Source organism: Euprymna scolopes, chromosome 25 (assembly GCF_053919585.1).
Source record: "Euprymna scolopes isolate OS-2025 chromosome 25, ASM5391958v1, whole genome shotgun sequence".
Classification (NCBI taxonomy): domain Eukaryota; kingdom Metazoa; phylum Mollusca; class Cephalopoda; order Sepiida; family Sepiolidae; genus Euprymna; species Euprymna scolopes.
Window position 1 is genome coordinate 57921363 of NC_136506.1, and position 18143 is coordinate 57939505.

The 18143-nt window shown below is 48.2% G+C and overlaps 1 protein-coding gene across 1 annotated transcript in view; it reads left to right on the top strand.

The window, feature by feature from the left end:
* LOC145247363 (inosine triphosphate pyrophosphatase-like) overlaps positions 1-18143 on the top strand; it is a 246892-nt gene that overhangs the window by 72212 nt on the left and 156537 nt on the right. Inside the window, exon 2 of the mRNA XM_080109043.1 lies at positions 17683-17776. Within this exon, the coding sequence (XP_079965169.1) occupies positions 17693-17776 (84 nt within the window). The 5' untranslated portion in view covers positions 17683-17692. The remainder of the gene's footprint in view (positions 1-17682; positions 17777-18143) is intronic.

Below are 18143 nucleotides of genomic sequence, written 5' to 3' on the forward strand. Positions count from 1 at the left end.
CTGTCCACTGATTCCCGTTTGATTCTTCCATGCCCACTCCACTGTCCACTGATTCCCGTTTGATTCTTCCATACCCACTCCACTGTCCACTGATTCCCGTTTGATTCTTCCATACCCACTCCACTGTCCACTGATTCCCGTTTGATTCTTCCATACCCACTCCACTGTCCACTGATTCCCGTTTGATTCTTCCATACCCACTCCACTGTCCACTGATTCCCGTTTGATTCTTCCATGCCCACTCCACTGTCCACTGATTCCCGTTTGATTCTTCCATGCCCACTCCACTGTCCACTGATTCCCGTTTGATTCTTCCATACCCACTCAACTGTCCACTGATTCCCGTTTGATTCTTCCATGCCCACTCCACTGTCCACTGATTCCCGTTTGATTCTTCCATACCCACTCCACTGTCCACTGATTCCCGTTTGATTCTTCCATACCCACTCCACTGTCCACTGATTCCCGTTTGATTCTTCCATACCCACTCCACTGTCCACTGATTCCCGTTTGATTCTTCCATACCCACTCCACTGTCCACTGATTCCCGTTTGATTCTTCCATACCCACTCCACTGTCCACTGATTCCCGTTTGATTCTTCCATGCCCACTCCACTGTCCACTGATTCCCGTTTGATTCTTCCATGCCCACTCCACTGTCCACTGATTCCCGTTTGATTCTTCCATACCCACTCCACTGTCCACTGATTCCCGTTTGATTCTTCCATACCCACTCCACTGTCCACTGATTCCCGTTTGATTCTTCCATGCCCACTCCACTGTCCACTGATTCCCGTTTGATTCTTCCATGCCCACTCCACTGTACACTGATTCCCGTTTGATTCTTCCATACCCACTCCACTGTCCACTGATTCCCGTTTGATTCTTCCATGCCCACTCCACTGTCCACTGATTCCCGTTTGATTCTTCCATGCCCACTCCATTGTCCACTGATTCCCGTTTGATTCTTCCATACCCACTCCACTGTCCACTGATTCCCGTTTGATTCTTCCATACCCACTCCACTGTCCACTGATTCCCGTTTGATTCTTCCATGCCCACTCCACTGTCCACTGATTCCCGTTTGATTCTTCCATGCCCACTCCACTGTCCACTGATTCCCGTTTGATTCTTCCATACCCACTCCACTGTCCACTGATTCCCGTTTGATTCTTCCATGCCCACTCCACTGTCCACTGATTCCCGTTTGATTCTTCCATACCCACTCCACTGTCCACTGATTCCCGTTTGATTCTTCCATACCCACTCCACTGTCCACTGATTCCCGTTTGATTCTTCCATACCCACTCCACTGTCCACTGATTCCCGTTTGATTCTTCCATACCCACTCCACTGTCCACTGATTCCCGTTTGATTCTTCCATACCCACTCCACTGTCCACTGATTCCCGTTTGATTCTTCCATACCCACTCCACTGTCCACTGATTCCCGTTTGATTCTTCCATACCCACTCCACTGTCCACTGATTCCCGTTTGATTCTTCCATACCCACTCCACTGTCCACTGATTCCCGTTTGATTCTTCCATACCCACTCCACTGTCCACTGATTCCCGTTTGATTCTTCCATACCCACTCCACTGTCCACTGATTCCCGTTTGATTCTTCCATACCCACTCCACTGTCCACTGATTCCCGTTTGATTCTTCCATACCCACTCCACTGTCCACTGATTCCCGTTTGATTCTTCCATGCCCACTCCACTGTCCACTGATTCCCGTTTGATTCTTCCATACCCACTCCACTGTCCACTGATTCCCGTTTGATTCTTCCATACCCACTCCACTGTCCACTGATTCCCGTTTGATTCTTCCATACCCACTCCACTGTCCACTGATTCCCGTTTGATTCTTCCATGCCCACTCCACTGTCCACTGATTCCCGTTTGATTCTTCCATACCCACTCCACTGTCCACTGATTCCCGTTTGATTCTTCCATGCCCACTCCACTGTCCACTGATTCCCGTTTGATTCTTCCATGCCCACTCCACTGTCCACTGATTCCCGTTTGATTCTTCCATACCCACTCCACTGTCCACTGATTCCCGTTTGATTCTTCCATGCCCACTCCACTGTCCACTGATTCCCGTTTGATTCTTCCATACCCACTCCACTGTCCACTGATTCCCGTTTGATTCTTCCATACCCACTCCACTGTCCACTGATTCCCGTTTGATTCTTCCATACCCACTCCACTGTCCACTGATTCCCGTTTGATTCTTCCATACCCACTCCACTGTCCACTGATTCCCGTTTGATTCTTCCATACCCACTCCACTGTCCACTGATTCCCGTTTGATTCTTCCATACCCACTCCACTGTCCACTGATTCCCGTTTGATTCTTCCATGCCCACTCCACTGTCCACTGATTCCCGTTTGATTCTTCCATGCCCACTCCACTGTCCACTGATTCCCGTTTGATTCTTCCATACCCACTCCACTGTCCACTGATTCCCGTTTGATTCTTCCATACCCACTCCACTGTCCACTGATTCCCGTTTGATTCTTCCATGCCCACTCCACTGTCCACTGATTCCCGTTTGATTCTTCCATACCCACTCCACTGTCCACTGATTCCCGTTTGATTCTTCCATGCCCACTCCACTGTCCACTGATTCTTGTTTGATTCTTCCATGCCCACTCCACTGTCCACTGATTCCCGTTTGATTCTTCCATGCCCACTCCACTGTCCACTGATTCCCGTTTGATTCTTCCATGCCCACTCCACTGTCCACTGATTCCCGTTTGATTCTTCCATACCCACTCCACTGTCCACTGATTCCCGTTTGATTCTTCCATGCCCACTCCACTGTCCACTGATTCCCGTTTGATTCTTCCATGCCCACTCCACTGTCCACTGATTCCCGTTTGATTCTTCCATACCCACTCCACTGTCCACTGATTCCCGTTTGATTCTTCCATACCCACTCCACTGTCCACTGATTCCCGTTTGATTCTTCCATACCCACTCCACTGTCCACTGATTCCCGTTTGATTCTTCCATACCCACTCCACTGTCCACTGATTCCCGTTTGATTCTTCCATGCCCACTCCACTGTCCACTGATTCCCGTTTGATTCTTCCATGCCCACTCCACTGTCCACTGATTCCCGTTTGATTCTTCCATGCCCACTCCACTGTCCACTGATTCCCGTTTGATTCTTCCATACCCACTCCACTGTCCACTGATTCCCGTTTGATTCTTCCATGCCCACTCCACTGTCCACTGATTCCCGTTTGATTCTTCCATACCCACTCCACTGTCCACTGATTCCCGTTTGATTCTTCCATGCCCACTCCACTGTCCACTGATTCCCGTTTGATTCTTCCATGCCCACTCCACTGTCCACTGATTCCCGTTTGATTCTTCCATACCCACTCACCTGTCCACTGATTCCCGTTTGATTCTTCCATGCCCACTCCACTGTCCACTGATTCCCGTTTGATTCTTCCATGCCCACTCCACTGTCCACTGATTCCCGTTTGATTCTTCCATACCCACTCCACTGTCCACTGATTCCCGTTTGATTCTTCCATACCCACTCCACTGTCCACTGATTCCCGTTTGATTCTTCCATGCCCACTCCACTGTCCACTGATTCCCGTTTGATTCTTCCATGCCCACTCCACTGTCCACTGATTCCCGTTTGATTCTTCCATACCCACTCCACTGTCCACTGATTCCCGTTTGATTCTTCCATACCCACTCCACTGTCCACTGATTCCCGTTTGATTCTTCCATACCCACTCCACTGTCCACTGATTCCCGTTTGATTCTTCCATGCCCACTTCACTGTCCACTGATTCCCGTTTGATTCGTCCATGCCCACTCCACTGTCCACTGATTCCCGTTTGATTCTTCCATACCCACTCCACTGTCCACTGATTCCCGTTTGATTCTTCCATGCCCACTCCACTGTCCACTGATTCTCGTTTGATTCTTCCATACCCACTCCACTGTCCACTGATTCCCGTTTGATTCTTCCATACCCACTCCACTGTCCACTGATTCCCGTTTGATTCTTCCATGCCCACTCCACTGTCCACTGATTCCCGTTTGATTCTTCCATGCCCACTCCACTGTCCACTGATTCCCGTTTGATTCTTCCATGCCCACTCCACTGTGCACTGATTCCCGTTTGATTCTTCCATGCCCACTCCACTGTCCACTGATTCCCGTTTGATTCTTCCATACCCACTCCACTGTCCACTGATTCCCGTTTGATTCTTCCATGCCCACTCCACTGTCCACTGATTCCCGTTTGATTCTTCCATGCCCACTCCACTGTCCACTGATTCCCGTTTGATTCTTCCATACCCACTCCACTGTCCACTGATTCCCGTTTGATTCTTCCATACCCACTCCACTGTCCACTGGTTCCCGTTTGATTCTTCCATGCCCACTCCACTGTCCACTGATTCCCGTTTGATTCTTCCATACCCACTCCACTGTCCACTGATTCCCGTTTGATTCTTCCATGCCCACTCCACTGTCCACTGATTCCCGTTTGATTCTTCCATGCCCACTCCACTGTCCACTGATTCCCGTTTGATTCTTCCATACCCACTCCACTGTCCACTGATTCCCGTTTGATTCTTCCATGCCCACTCCACTGTCCACTGATTCCCGTTTGATTCTTCCATACCCACTCCACTGTCCACTGATTCCCGTTTGATTCTTCCATACCCACTCCACTGTCCACTGATTCCCGTTTGATTCTTCCATACCCACTCCACTGTCCACTGATTCCCGTTTGATTCTTCCATGCCCACTCCACTGTCCACTGATTCCCGTTTGATTCTTCCATACCCACTCCACTGTCCACTGATTCCCGTTTGATTCTTCCATACCCACTCCACTGTCCACTGATTCCCGTTTGATTCTTCCATACCCACTCCACTGTCCACTGATTCCCGTTTGATTCTTCCATACCCACTCCACTGTCCACTGATTCCCGTTTGATTCTTCCATGCCCACTCCACTGTCCACTGATTCCCGTTTGATTCTTCCATGCCCACTCCACTGTCCACTGATTCCCGTTTGATTCTTCCATACCCACTCCACTGTCCACTGATTCCCGTTTGATTCTTCCATACCCACTCCACTGTCCACTGATTCCCGTTTGATTCTTCCATGCCCACTCCACTGTCCACTGATTCCCGTTTGATTCTTCCATACCCACTCCACTGTCCACTGATTCCCGTTTGATTCTTCCATGCCCACTCCACTGTCCACTGATTCCCGTTTGATTCTTCCATGCCCACTCCACTGTCCACTGATTCCCGTTTGATTCTTCCATACCCACTCCACTGTCCACTGATTCCCGTTTGATTCTTCCATGCCCACTCCACTGTCCACTGATTCCCGTTTGATTCTTCCATACCCACTCCACTGTCCACTGATTCCCGTTTGATTCTTCCATGCCCACTCCACTGTCCACTGATTCCCGTTTGATTCTTCCATACCCACTCCACTGTCCACTGATTCCCGTTTGATTCTTCCATGCCCACTCCACTGTCCACTGATTCCCGTTTGATTCTTCCATGCCCACTCCACTGTCCACTGATTCCCGTTTGATTCTTCCATACCCACTCCACTGTCCACTGATTCCCGTTTGATTCTTCCATGCCCACTCCACTGTCCACTGATTCCCGTTTGATTCTTCCATACCCACTCCACTGTCCACTGATTCCCGTTTGATTCTTCCATACCCACTCCACTGTCCACTGATTCCCGTTTGATTCTTCCATACCCACTCCACTGTCCACTGATTCCCGTTTGATTCTTCCATACCCACTCCACTGTCCACTGATTCCCGTTTGATTCTTCCATGCCCACTCCACTGTCCACTGATTCCCGTTTGATTCTTCCATACCCACTCCACTGTCCACTGATTCCCGTTTGATTCTTCCATACCCACTCCACTGTCCACTGATTCCCGTTTGATTCTTCCATGCCCACTCCACTGTCCACTGATTCCCGTTTGATTCTTCCATGCCCACTCCACTGTCCACTGATTCCCGTTTGATTCTTCCATACCCACTCCACTGTCCACTGATTCCCGTTTGATTCTTCCATGCCCACTCCACTGTCCACTGATTCCCGTTTGATTCTTCCATGCCCACTCCATTGTCCACTGATTCCCGTTTGATTCTTCCATACCCACTCCACTGTCCACTGATTCCCGTTTGATTCTTCCATACCCACTCCACTGTCCACTGATTCCCGTTTGATTCTTCCATGCCCACTCCACTGTCCACTGATTCCCGTTTGATTCTTCCATGCCCACTCCACTGTCCACTGATTCCCGTTTGATTCTTCCATACCCACTCCACTGTCCACTGATTCCCGTTTGATTCTTCCATGCCCACTCCACTGTCCACTGATTCCCGTTTGATTCTTCCATACCCACTCCACTGTCCACTGATTCCCGTTTGATTCTTCCATACCCACTCCACTGTCCACTGATTCCCGTTTGATTCTTCCATACCCACTCCACTGTCCACTGATTCCCGTTTGATTCTTCCATACCCACTCCACTGTCCACTGATTCCCGTTTGATTCTTCCATACCCACTCCACTGTCCACTGATTCCCGTTTGATTCTTCCATACCCACTCCACTGTCCACTGATTCCCGTTTGATTCTTCCATACCCACTCCACTGTCCACTGATTCCCGTTTGATTCTTCCATACCCACTCCACTGTCCACTGATTCCCGTTTGATTCTTCCATACCCACTCCACTGTCCACTGATTCCCGTTTGATTCTTCCATACCCACTCCACTGTCCACTGATTCCCGTTTGATTCTTCCATACCCACTCCACTGTCCACTGATTCCCGTTTGATTCTTCCATACCCACTCCACTGTCCACTGATTCCCGTTTGATTCTTCCATGCCCACTCCACTGTCCACTGATTCCCGTTTGATTCTTCCATACCCACTCCACTGTCCACTGATTCCCGTTTGATTCTTCCATACCCACTCCACTGTCCACTGATTCCCGTTTGATTCTTCCATACCCACTCCACTGTCCACTGATTCCCGTTTGATTCTTCCATGCCCACTCCACTGTCCACTGATTCCCGTTTGATTCTTCCATACCCACTCCACTGTCCACTGATTCCCGTTTGATTCTTCCATGCCCACTCCACTGTCCACTGATTCCCGTTTGATTCTTCCATGCCCACTCCACTGTCCACTGATTCCCGTTTGATTCTTCCATACCCACTCCACTGTCCACTGATTCCCGTTTGATTCTTCCATGCCCACTCCACTGTCCACTGATTCCCGTTTGATTCTTCCATACCCACTCCACTGTCCACTGATTCCCGTTTGATTCTTCCATACCCACTCCACTGTCCACTGATTCCCGTTTGATTCTTCCATACCCACTCCACTGTCCACTGATTCCCGTTTGATTCTTCCATACCCACTCCACTGTCCACTGATTCCCGTTTGATTCTTCCATACCCACTCCACTGTCCACTGATTCCCGTTTGATTCTTCCATACCCACTCCACTGTCCACTGATTCCCGTTTGATTCTTCCATGCCCACTCCACTGTCCACTGATTCCCGTTTGATTCTTCCATGCCCACTCCACTGTCCACTGATTCCCGTTTGATTCTTCCATACCCACTCCACTGTCCACTGATTCCCGTTTGATTCTTCCATACCCACTCCACTGTCCACTGATTCCCGTTTGATTCTTCCATGCCCACTCCACTGTCCACTGATTCCCGTTTGATTCTTCCATACCCACTCCACTGTCCACTGATTCCCGTTTGATTCTTCCATGCCCACTCCACTGTCCACTGATTCCCGTTTGATTCTTCCATGCCCACTCCACTGTCCACTGATTCCCGTTTGATTCTTCCATGCCCACTCCACTGTCCACTGATTCCCGTTTGATTCTTCCATGCCCACTCCACTGTCCACTGATTCCCGTTTGATTCTTCCATACCCACTCCACTGTCCACTGATTCCCGTTTGATTCTTCCATGCCCACTCCACTGTCCACTGATTCCCGTTTGATTCTTCCATGCCCACTCCACTGTCCACTGATTCCCGTTTGATTCTTCCATACCCACTCCACTGTCCACTGATTCCCGTTTGATTCTTCCATACCCACTCCACTGTCCACTGATTCCCGTTTGATTCTTCCATACCCACTCCACTGTCCACTGATTCCCGTTTGATTCTTCCATACCCACTCCACTGTCCACTGATTCCCGTTTGATTCTTCCATGCCCACTCCACTGTCCACTGATTCCCGTTTGATTCTTCCATGCCCACTCCACTGTCCACTGATTCCCGTTTGATTCTTCCATGCCCACTCCACTGTCCACTGATTCCCGTTTGATTCTTCCATACCCACTCCACTGTCCACTGATTCCCGTTTGATTCTTCCATGCCCACTCCACTGTCCACTGATTCCCGTTTGATTCTTCCATACCCACTCCACTGTCCACTGATTCCCGTTTGATTCTTCCATGCCCACTCCACTGTCCACTGATTCCCGTTTGATTCTTCCATGCCCACTCCACTGTCCACTGATTCCCGTTTGATTCTTCCATACCCACTCACCTGTCCACTGATTCCCGTTTGATTCTTCCATGCCCACTCCACTGTCCACTGATTCCCGTTTGATTCTTCCATGCCCACTCCACTGTCCACTGATTCCCGTTTGATTCTTCCATACCCACTCCACTGTCCACTGATTCCCGTTTGATTCTTCCATACCCACTCCACTGTCCACTGATTCCCGTTTGATTCTTCCATGCCCACTCCACTGTCCACTGATTCCCGTTTGATTCTTCCATGCCCACTCCACTGTCCACTGATTCCCGTTTGATTCTTCCATACCCACTCCACTGTCCACTGATTCCCGTTTGATTCTTCCATACCCACTCCACTGTCCACTGATTCCCGTTTGATTCTTCCATACCCACTCCACTGTCCACTGATTCCCGTTTGATTCTTCCATGCCCACTTCACTGTCCACTGATTCCCGTTTGATTCGTCCATGCCCACTCCACTGTCCACTGATTCCCGTTTGATTCTTCCATACCCACTCCACTGTCCACTGATTCCCGTTTGATTCTTCCATGCCCACTCCACTGTCCACTGATTCTCGTTTGATTCTTCCATACCCACTCCACTGTCCACTGATTCCCGTTTGATTCTTCCATACCCACTCCACTGTCCACTGATTCCCGTTTGATTCTTCCATGCCCACTCCACTGTCCACTGATTCCCGTTTGATTCTTCCATGCCCACTCCACTGTCCACTGATTCCCGTTTGATTCTTCCATGCCCACTCCACTGTCCACTGATTCCCGTTTGATTCTTCCATGCCCACTCCACTGTCCACTGATTCCCGTTTGATTCTTCCATACCCACTCCACTGTCCACTGATTCCCGTTTGATTCTTCCATACCCACTCCACTGTCCACTGGTTCCCGTTTGATTCTTCCATGCCCACTCCACTGTCCACTGATTCCCGTTTGATTCTTCCATACCCACTCCACTGTCCACTGATTCCCGTTTGATTCTTCCATGCCCACTCCACTGTCCACTGATTCCCGTTTGATTCTTCCATGCCCACTCCACTGTCCACTGATTCCCGTTTGATTCTTCCATACCCACTCCACTGTCCACTGATTCCCGTTTGATTCTTCCATGCCCACTCCACTGTCCACTGATTCCCGTTTGATTCTTCCATACCCACTCCACTGTCCACTGATTCCCGTTCGATTCTTCCATACCCACTCCACTGTCCACTGATTCCCGTTTGATTCTTCCATACCCACTCCACTGTCCACTGATTCCCGTTTGATTCTTCCATGCCCACTCCACTGTCCACTGATTCCCGTTTGATTCTTCCATACCCACTCCACTGTCCACTGATTCCCGTTTGATTCTTCCATACCCACTCCACTGTCCACTGATTCCCGTTTGATTCTTCCATACCCACTCCACTGTCCACTGATTCCCGTTTGATTCTTCCATACCCACTCCACTGTCCACTGATTCCCGTTTGATTCTTCCATGCCCACTCCACTGTCCACTGATTCCCGTTTGATTCTTCCATGCCCACTCCACTGTCCACTGATTCCCGTTTGATTCTTCCATACCCACTCCACTGTCCACTGATTCCCGTTTGATTCTTCCATACCCACTCCACTGTCCACTGATTCCCGTTTGATTCTTCCATGCCCACTCCACTGTCCACTGATTCCCGTTTGATTCTTCCATACCCACTCCACTGTCCACTGATTCCCGTTTGATTCTTCCATGCCCACTCCACTGTCCACTGATTCCCGTTTGATTCTTCCATGCCCACTCCACTGTCCACTGATTCCCGTTTGATTCTTCCATACCCACTCCACTGTCCACTGATTCCCGTTTGATTCTTCCATGCCCACTCCACTGTCCACTGATTCCCGTTTGATTCTTCCATACCCACTCCACTGTCCACTGATTCCCGTTTGATTCTTCCATGCCCACTCCACTGTCCACTGATTCCCGTTTGATTCTTCCATACCCACTCCACTGTCCACTGATTCCCGTTTGATTCTTCCATGCCCACTCCACTGTCCACTGATTCCCGTTTGATTCTTCCATGCCCACTCCACTGTCCACTGATTCCCGTTTGATTCTTCCATACCCACTCCACTGTCCACTGATTCCCGTTTGATTCGTCCATGCCCACTCCACTGTCCATTGATTCCCGTTTGATTCTTCCATACCCACTCCACTGTCCACTGATTCCCGTTTGATTCTTCCATACCCACTCCACTGTCCACTGATTCCCGTTTGATTCTTCCATACCCACTCCACTGTCCACTGATTCCCGTTTGATTCTTCCATACCCACTCCACTGTCCACTGATTCCCGTTTGATTCTTCCATGCCCACTCCACTGTCCACTGATTCCCGTTTGATTCTTCCATACCCACTCCACTGTCCACTGATTCCCGTTTGATTCTTCCATACCCACTCCACTGTCCACTGATTCCCGTTTGATTCTTCCATGCCCACTCCACAGTCCACTGATTCCCGTTTGATTCTTCCATGCCCACTCCACTGTCCACTGATTCCCGTTTGATTCTTCCATACCCACTCCACTGTCCACTGATTCCCGTTTGATTCTTCCATGCCCACTCCACTGTCCACTGATTCCCGTTTGATTCTTCCATACCCACTCCACTGTCCACTGATTCCCGTTTGATTCTTCCATGCCCACTCCACTGTCCACTGATTCCCGTTTGATTCTTCCATACCCACTCCACTGTCCACTGATTCCCGTTTGATTCTTCCATGCCCACTCCACTGTCCACTGATTCCCGTTTGATTCTTCCATGCCCACTCCACTGTCCACTGATTCCCGTTTGATTCTTCCATGCCCACTCCACTGTCCACTGATTCCCGTTTGATTCTTCCATGCCCACTCCACTGTCCACTGATTCCCGTTTGATTCTTCCATACCCACTCCACTGTCCACTGATTCCCGTTTGATTCTTCCATACCCACTCCACTGTCCACTGATTCCCGTTTGATTCTTCCATGCCCACTCCACTGTCCACTGATTCCCGTTTGATTCTTCCATACTCACTCCACTGTCCACTGATTCCCGTTTGATTCTTCCATGCCCACTCCACTGTCCACTGATTCCCGTTTGATTCTTCCATACCCACTCCACTGTCCACTGATTCCCGTTTGATTCTTCCATACCCACTCCACTGTCCACTGATTCCCGTTTGATTCTTCCATGCCCACTCCACTGTCCACTGATTCCCGTTTGATTCTTCCATACCCACTCCACTGTCCACTGATTCCCGTTTGATTCTTCCATGCCCACTCCACTGTCCACTGATTCCCGTTTGATTCTTCCATGCCCACTCCACTGTCCACTGATTCCCGTTTGATTCTTCCATACCCACTCCACTGTCCACTGATTCCCGTTTGATTCTTCCATGCCCACTCCACTGTCCACTGATTCCCGTTTGATTCTTCCATGCCCACTCCACTGTCCACTGATTCCCGTTTGATTCTTCCATACCCACTCCACTGTCCACTGATTCCCGTTTGATTCTTCCATGCCCACTCCACTGTCCACTGATTCCCGTTTGATTCTTCCATGCCCACTCCACTGTCCACTGATTCCCGTTTGATTCTTCCATGCCCACTCCACTGTCCACTGATTCCCGTTTGATTCTTCCATACCCACTCCACTGTCCACTGATTCCCGTTTGATTCTTCCATGCCCACTCCACTGTCCACTGATTCCCGTTTGATTCTTCCATACCCACTCCACTGTCCACTGATTCCCGTTTGATTCTTCCATGCCCACTCCACTGTCCACTGATTCCCGTTTGATTCTTCCATACCCACTCCACTGTCCACTGATTCCCGTTTGATTCTTCCATGCCCACTCCACTGTCCACTGATTCCCGTTTGATTCTTCCATGCCCACTCCACTGTCCACTGATTCCCGTTTGATTCTTCCATGCCCACTCCACTGTCCACTGATTCCCGTTTGATTCTTCCATACCCACTCCACTGTCCACTGATTCCCGTTTGATTCTTCCATGCCCACTCCACTGTCCACTGATTCCCGTTTGATTCTTCCATGCCCACTCCACTGTCCACTGATTCCCGTTTGATTCTTCCATGCCCACTCCACTGTCCACTGATTCCCGTTTGATTCTTCCATACCCACTCCACTGTCCACTGATTCCCGTTTGATTCTTCCATGCCCACTCCACTGTCCACTGATTCCCGTTTGATTCTTCCATACCCACTCCACTGTCCACTGATTCCCGTTTGATTCTTCCATACCCACTCCACTGTCCACTGATTCCCGTTTGATTCTTCCATGCCCACTCCACTGTCCACTGATTCCCGTTTGATTCTTCCATGCCCACTCCACTGTCCACTGATTCCCGTTTGATTCTTCCATGCCCACTCCACTGTCCACTGATTCCCGTTTGATTCTTCCATGCCCACTCCACTGTCCACTGATTCCCGTTTGATTCTTCCATACCCACTCCACTGTCCACTGATTCCCGTTTGATTCTTCCATACCCACTCCACTGTCCACTGATTCCCGTTTGATTCTTCCATGCCCACTCCACTGTCCACTGATTCCCGTTTGATTCTTCCATACCCACTCCACTGTCCACTGATTCCCGTTTGATTCTTCCATGCCCACTCCACTGTCCACTGATTCCCGTTTGATTCTTCCATGCCCACTCCACTGTCCACTGATTCCCGTTTGATTCTTCCATACCCACTCCACTGTCCACTGATTCCCGTTTGATTCTTCCATGCCAACTCCACTGTCCACTGATTCCCGTTTGATTCTTCCATACCCACTCCACTGTCCACTGATTCCCGTTTGATTCTTCCATACCCACTCCACTGTCCACTGATTCCCGTTTGATTCTTCCATGCCCACTCCACTGTCCACTGATTCCCGTTTGATTCTTCCATACCCACTCCACTGTCCACTGATTCCCGTTTGATTCTTCCATACCCACTCCACTGTCCACTGATTCCCGTTTGATTCTTCCATACCCACTCCACTGTCCACTGATTCCCGTTTGATTCTTCCATGCCCACTCCACTGTCCACTGATTCCCGTTTGATTCTTCCATACCCACTCCACTGTCCACTGATTCCCGTTTGATTCTTCCATACCCACTCCACTGTCCACTGATTCCCGTTTGATTCTTCCATGCCCACTCCACTGTCCACTGATTCCCGTTTGATTCTTCCATGCCCACTCCACTGTCCACTGATTCCCGTTTGATTCTTCCATGCCCACTCCACTGTCCACTGATTCCCGTTTGATTCTTCCATGCCCACTCCACTGTCCACTGATTCCCCTTTTGTATTCTTCCATACCCACTCCACTGTCCACTGATTCCCGTTTGATTCTTCCATACCCACTCCACTGTCCACTGATTCCCGTTTGATTCTTCCATGCCCACTCCACTGTCCACTGATTCCCGTTTGATTCTTCCATACCCACTCCACTGTCCACTGATTCCCGTTTGATTCTTCCATACCCACTCCACTGTCCACTGATTCCCGTTTGATTCTTCCATACCCACTCCACTGTCCACTGATTCCCGTTTGATTCTTCCATGCCCACTCCACTGTCCACTGATTCCCGTTTGATTCTTCCATACCCACTCCACTGTCCACTGATTCCCGTTTGATTCTTCCATACCCACTCCACTGTCCACTGATTCCCGTTTGATTCTTCCATGCCCACTCCACTGTCCACTGATTCCCGTTTGATTCTTCCATACCCACTCCACTGTCCACTGATTCCCGTTTGATTCTTCCATGCCCACTCCACTGTCCACTGATTCCCGTTTGATTCTTCCATACCCACTCCACTGTCCACTGATTCCCGTTTGATTCTTCCATACCCACTCCACTGTCCACTGATTCCCGTTTGATTCTTCCATGCCCACTCCACTGTCCACTGATTCCCGTTTGATTCTTCCATACCCACTCCACTGTCCACTGATTCCCGTTTGATTCTTCCATACCCACTCCACTGTCCACTGATTCCCGTTTGATTCTTCCATGCCCACTCCACTGTCCACTGATTCCCGTTTGATTCTTCCATACCCACTCCACTGTCCACTGATTCCCGTTTGATTCTTCCATGCCCACTCCACTGTCCACTGATTCCCGTTTGATTCTTCCATACCCACTCCACTGTCCACTGATTCCCGTTTGATTCTTCCATGCCCACTCCACTGTCCACTGATTCCCGTTTGATTCTTCCATACCCACTCCACTGTCCACTGATTCCCGTTTGATTCTTCCATGCCCACTCCACTGTCCACTGATTCCCGTTTGATTCTTCCATACCCACTCCACTGTCCACTGATTCCCGTTTGATTCTTCCATGCCCACTCCACTGTCCACTGATTCCCGTTTGATTCTTCCATACCCACTCCACTGTCCACTGATTCCCGTTTGATTCTTCCATGCCCACTCCACTGTCCACTGATTCCCGTTTGATTCTTCCATGCCCACTCCACTGTCCACTGATTCCCGTTTGATTCTTCCATGCCCACTCCACTGTCCACTGATTCCCGTTTGATTCTTCCATGCCCACTCCACTGTCCACTGATTCCCGTTTGATTCTTCCATACCCACTCCACTGTCCACTGATTCCCGTTTGATTCTTCCATACCCACTCCACTGTCCACTGATTCCCGTTTGATTCTTCCATGCCCACTCCACTGTCCACTGATTCCCGTTTGATGTTTCCATACCCACTCCACTGTTCACTGATTCTTGTTTGATTCTTCCATGCCCACTCCACTGTCCACTGATTCCCGTTTGATTCTTCCATACCCACTCCACTGTCCACTGATTCCCGTTTGATTCTTCCATGCCCACTCCACTGTCCACTGATTCCCGTTTGATTCTTCCATACCCACTCCACTGTCCACTGATTCCCGTTTGATTCTTCCATGCCCACTCCACTGTCCACTGATTCCCGTTTGATTCTTCCATGCCCACTCCACTGTCCACTGATTCCCGTTTGATTCCTTCGTTGACCTGCTCTATTACTGCGCATTCAGCTTGTCTGAATCGCACGCCATTGCTGTCGAATGTGACACCTCCAAGTTGGCATATTACGTCTAGTCCGACAATTGCTTGGATGCCAGGCACCAGGGGATCAATGACAACCACATGTACTCTCATCCAGTGATACTTGATTTCAATTGTGACAATCCTCCTCCCTCGACATTTCACTCGTGACCCATCAAATGCCACTACGTCGCCCTTCCCTTTCCATCCTCTGACACGGCTAGTGTGCACCATGGTAGTGGTACAGCCAGTATCGATCAGGGCCACAGCTTCTTGTCCTTCCACCACAATTTCACGCATGGGCATCTGCTGCGAGCATGCCATTATTCCCAAGTCGGGGCAGCTGTTGGCGCTTCGGCTCCCCCTTGACAGTTTCCCGGACTCTTGCAGTTAACTGCCATGTGACCACTCTGATTACACCTGCAGCACACAGTCCTTTCCAAGAACTTCCTGCAGTCTCTCCGCAGGTGCGGGCTTCCACATTCAAAACATGCGCCTTGCGGTCTCGGCGGCTTTTGCTCTCATCCTTCCGTGCTGTTGCCAATGTTCCTATGGCCCCAGAGGGTTGGGTGCTCACCAATATTCTTGCAGTTGGGAGCAGATCACTCACCTTCAAAGTCTCAATCCATGGGATTTGCTGCAGCCGCTTGGAAATCTCGTCCAGGAACCCGGTAACAAATGCCATCTTTGCTATGTGATTTGTAACCTGCCTCCGAATTCCTGCCAGTTCCACCAATCATTTGACTTCATTTGCATACACATCGATGGTGTCTCCTGTCCACTTCTTCTCTTTTAATTTGTTGTACGCCTCAAACGGCTCTTCCGCAAATGCCTGCATCAATCTGGCTATGATCTTCTCAGCGTCCTCCTGTTCATGGGAGCTCAGCTCCAAATATAGGGCTAGCGCATCACCCTCCAGGAACAACATTATCACTCTGGCAACATCCCCTAGGTCCACTTTCTTTTACCAAGCCACCACATCGCCTTCACCACTGAACAGCTTTATCATGTTGTTCAGGCCGGTAGCCATCGCTGAAATAGTTTGAAGTATCCTGGTTTAGGACAACAAAACGAAAAGAAATAAAAAAAATAATAATTTGTCTTTGCAAGTCAACAGCTGCCGGGTTTGAGATCACCACTGACACCAACCTTCGTCTGTCTGCCTCTCCACGACCTAACCTGTTAACTCCTTTTATACATGTCTCCCACATGATTTTGCGTGACTTCCACCAGAGCACGCCTTTTAAAACTATGGGCACCATCTTGATTTCTCTCTCTCTTTCGCCCCACCTCACCCGACACACACGCGGTAAGACCTCTGTTCGTTTTATCTGTTATTGAATAAATAGAATAAAGCAAAAAGATTAAATTTTATTTAAATCAAAACTTTATCAAAATAACCTAAAAAAATAAACGAGATATCGCAAGTTGAAGTTAAGGGAAATTTAACTTTATTTACCAGTTTTCGCATCCTAAACAAGGCTAGTTTGGGACACGCATTTATATGGCAAATTTTATTTTTTAATCTGGTGAAAACACCAAAAACAAAGATATAATATTTTACTCAAAAAGTAAAAAAAAAAATGTTAGAGAGGGAAAATATTCAACTTTGCAAGGCACAAAAATAACCATAACTTCCTCATTTTTAGTCAAATTTGAAAAATTTATAAAAGACTCTTAAATCATCAAACATTTTTTATGTATGTTATTATTGAGATATTATGTATGTTATTATTGAGATATTATGTATGTTATTATTGAGATATTTTAAGCAATTTCAATTTTACATATGCATTGTTACTAAAAGCAATCCTGGTTGTGTATTGTATCAAAAGCCAAAACATTTTTCATTATTTTTGTTTCTACATAATTGATGTCTTGTTAATTTATATTTGACTAAATAATTGATGACTTTCAACTTTATATTTGCTTAAAAAAAATTGATGACTTGTAAATTTATATTACCTCCCCCCCCCCACACACACCCTTATCCATCCGCAAATTTCGATATTAATTCTTTTCTTTCTTTTAGATGAGAGAATATGACTACACTTACATTTGTCACTGGTAATATTAAGAAACTTGAAGAAGTTATTGCTATTCTTGGAAAAAAATTTCCTTACAAAGTAAGTATTAAATTATGTACTGTTTTATTTCTATTACAATTTTGTAAATATAGTGTAGATTTCAATAGTGAAACTAAAGTATACATTAATTCTTATTTATGAAGAAATGATAATATAGAATAATTTAAGATGAAATGGCAAATATTGAAAAACTACTTTTCTTCATATCACCAACATTTTGTAATAAAACTATTCTTTAGAATAAATTACAGGTAAGGGTTAGAGCTTCATTTTCTTAGTTAAGTTTCTATTCAGTTGTAGTAAACCAGATGTACCTGCTAATAAACAACATTTTTACATTAAAACTTAAAATAAGTTTAAAAAAGAAAATGTTCAAGTGTGACATTCAAATGAGATTTCCACTTGT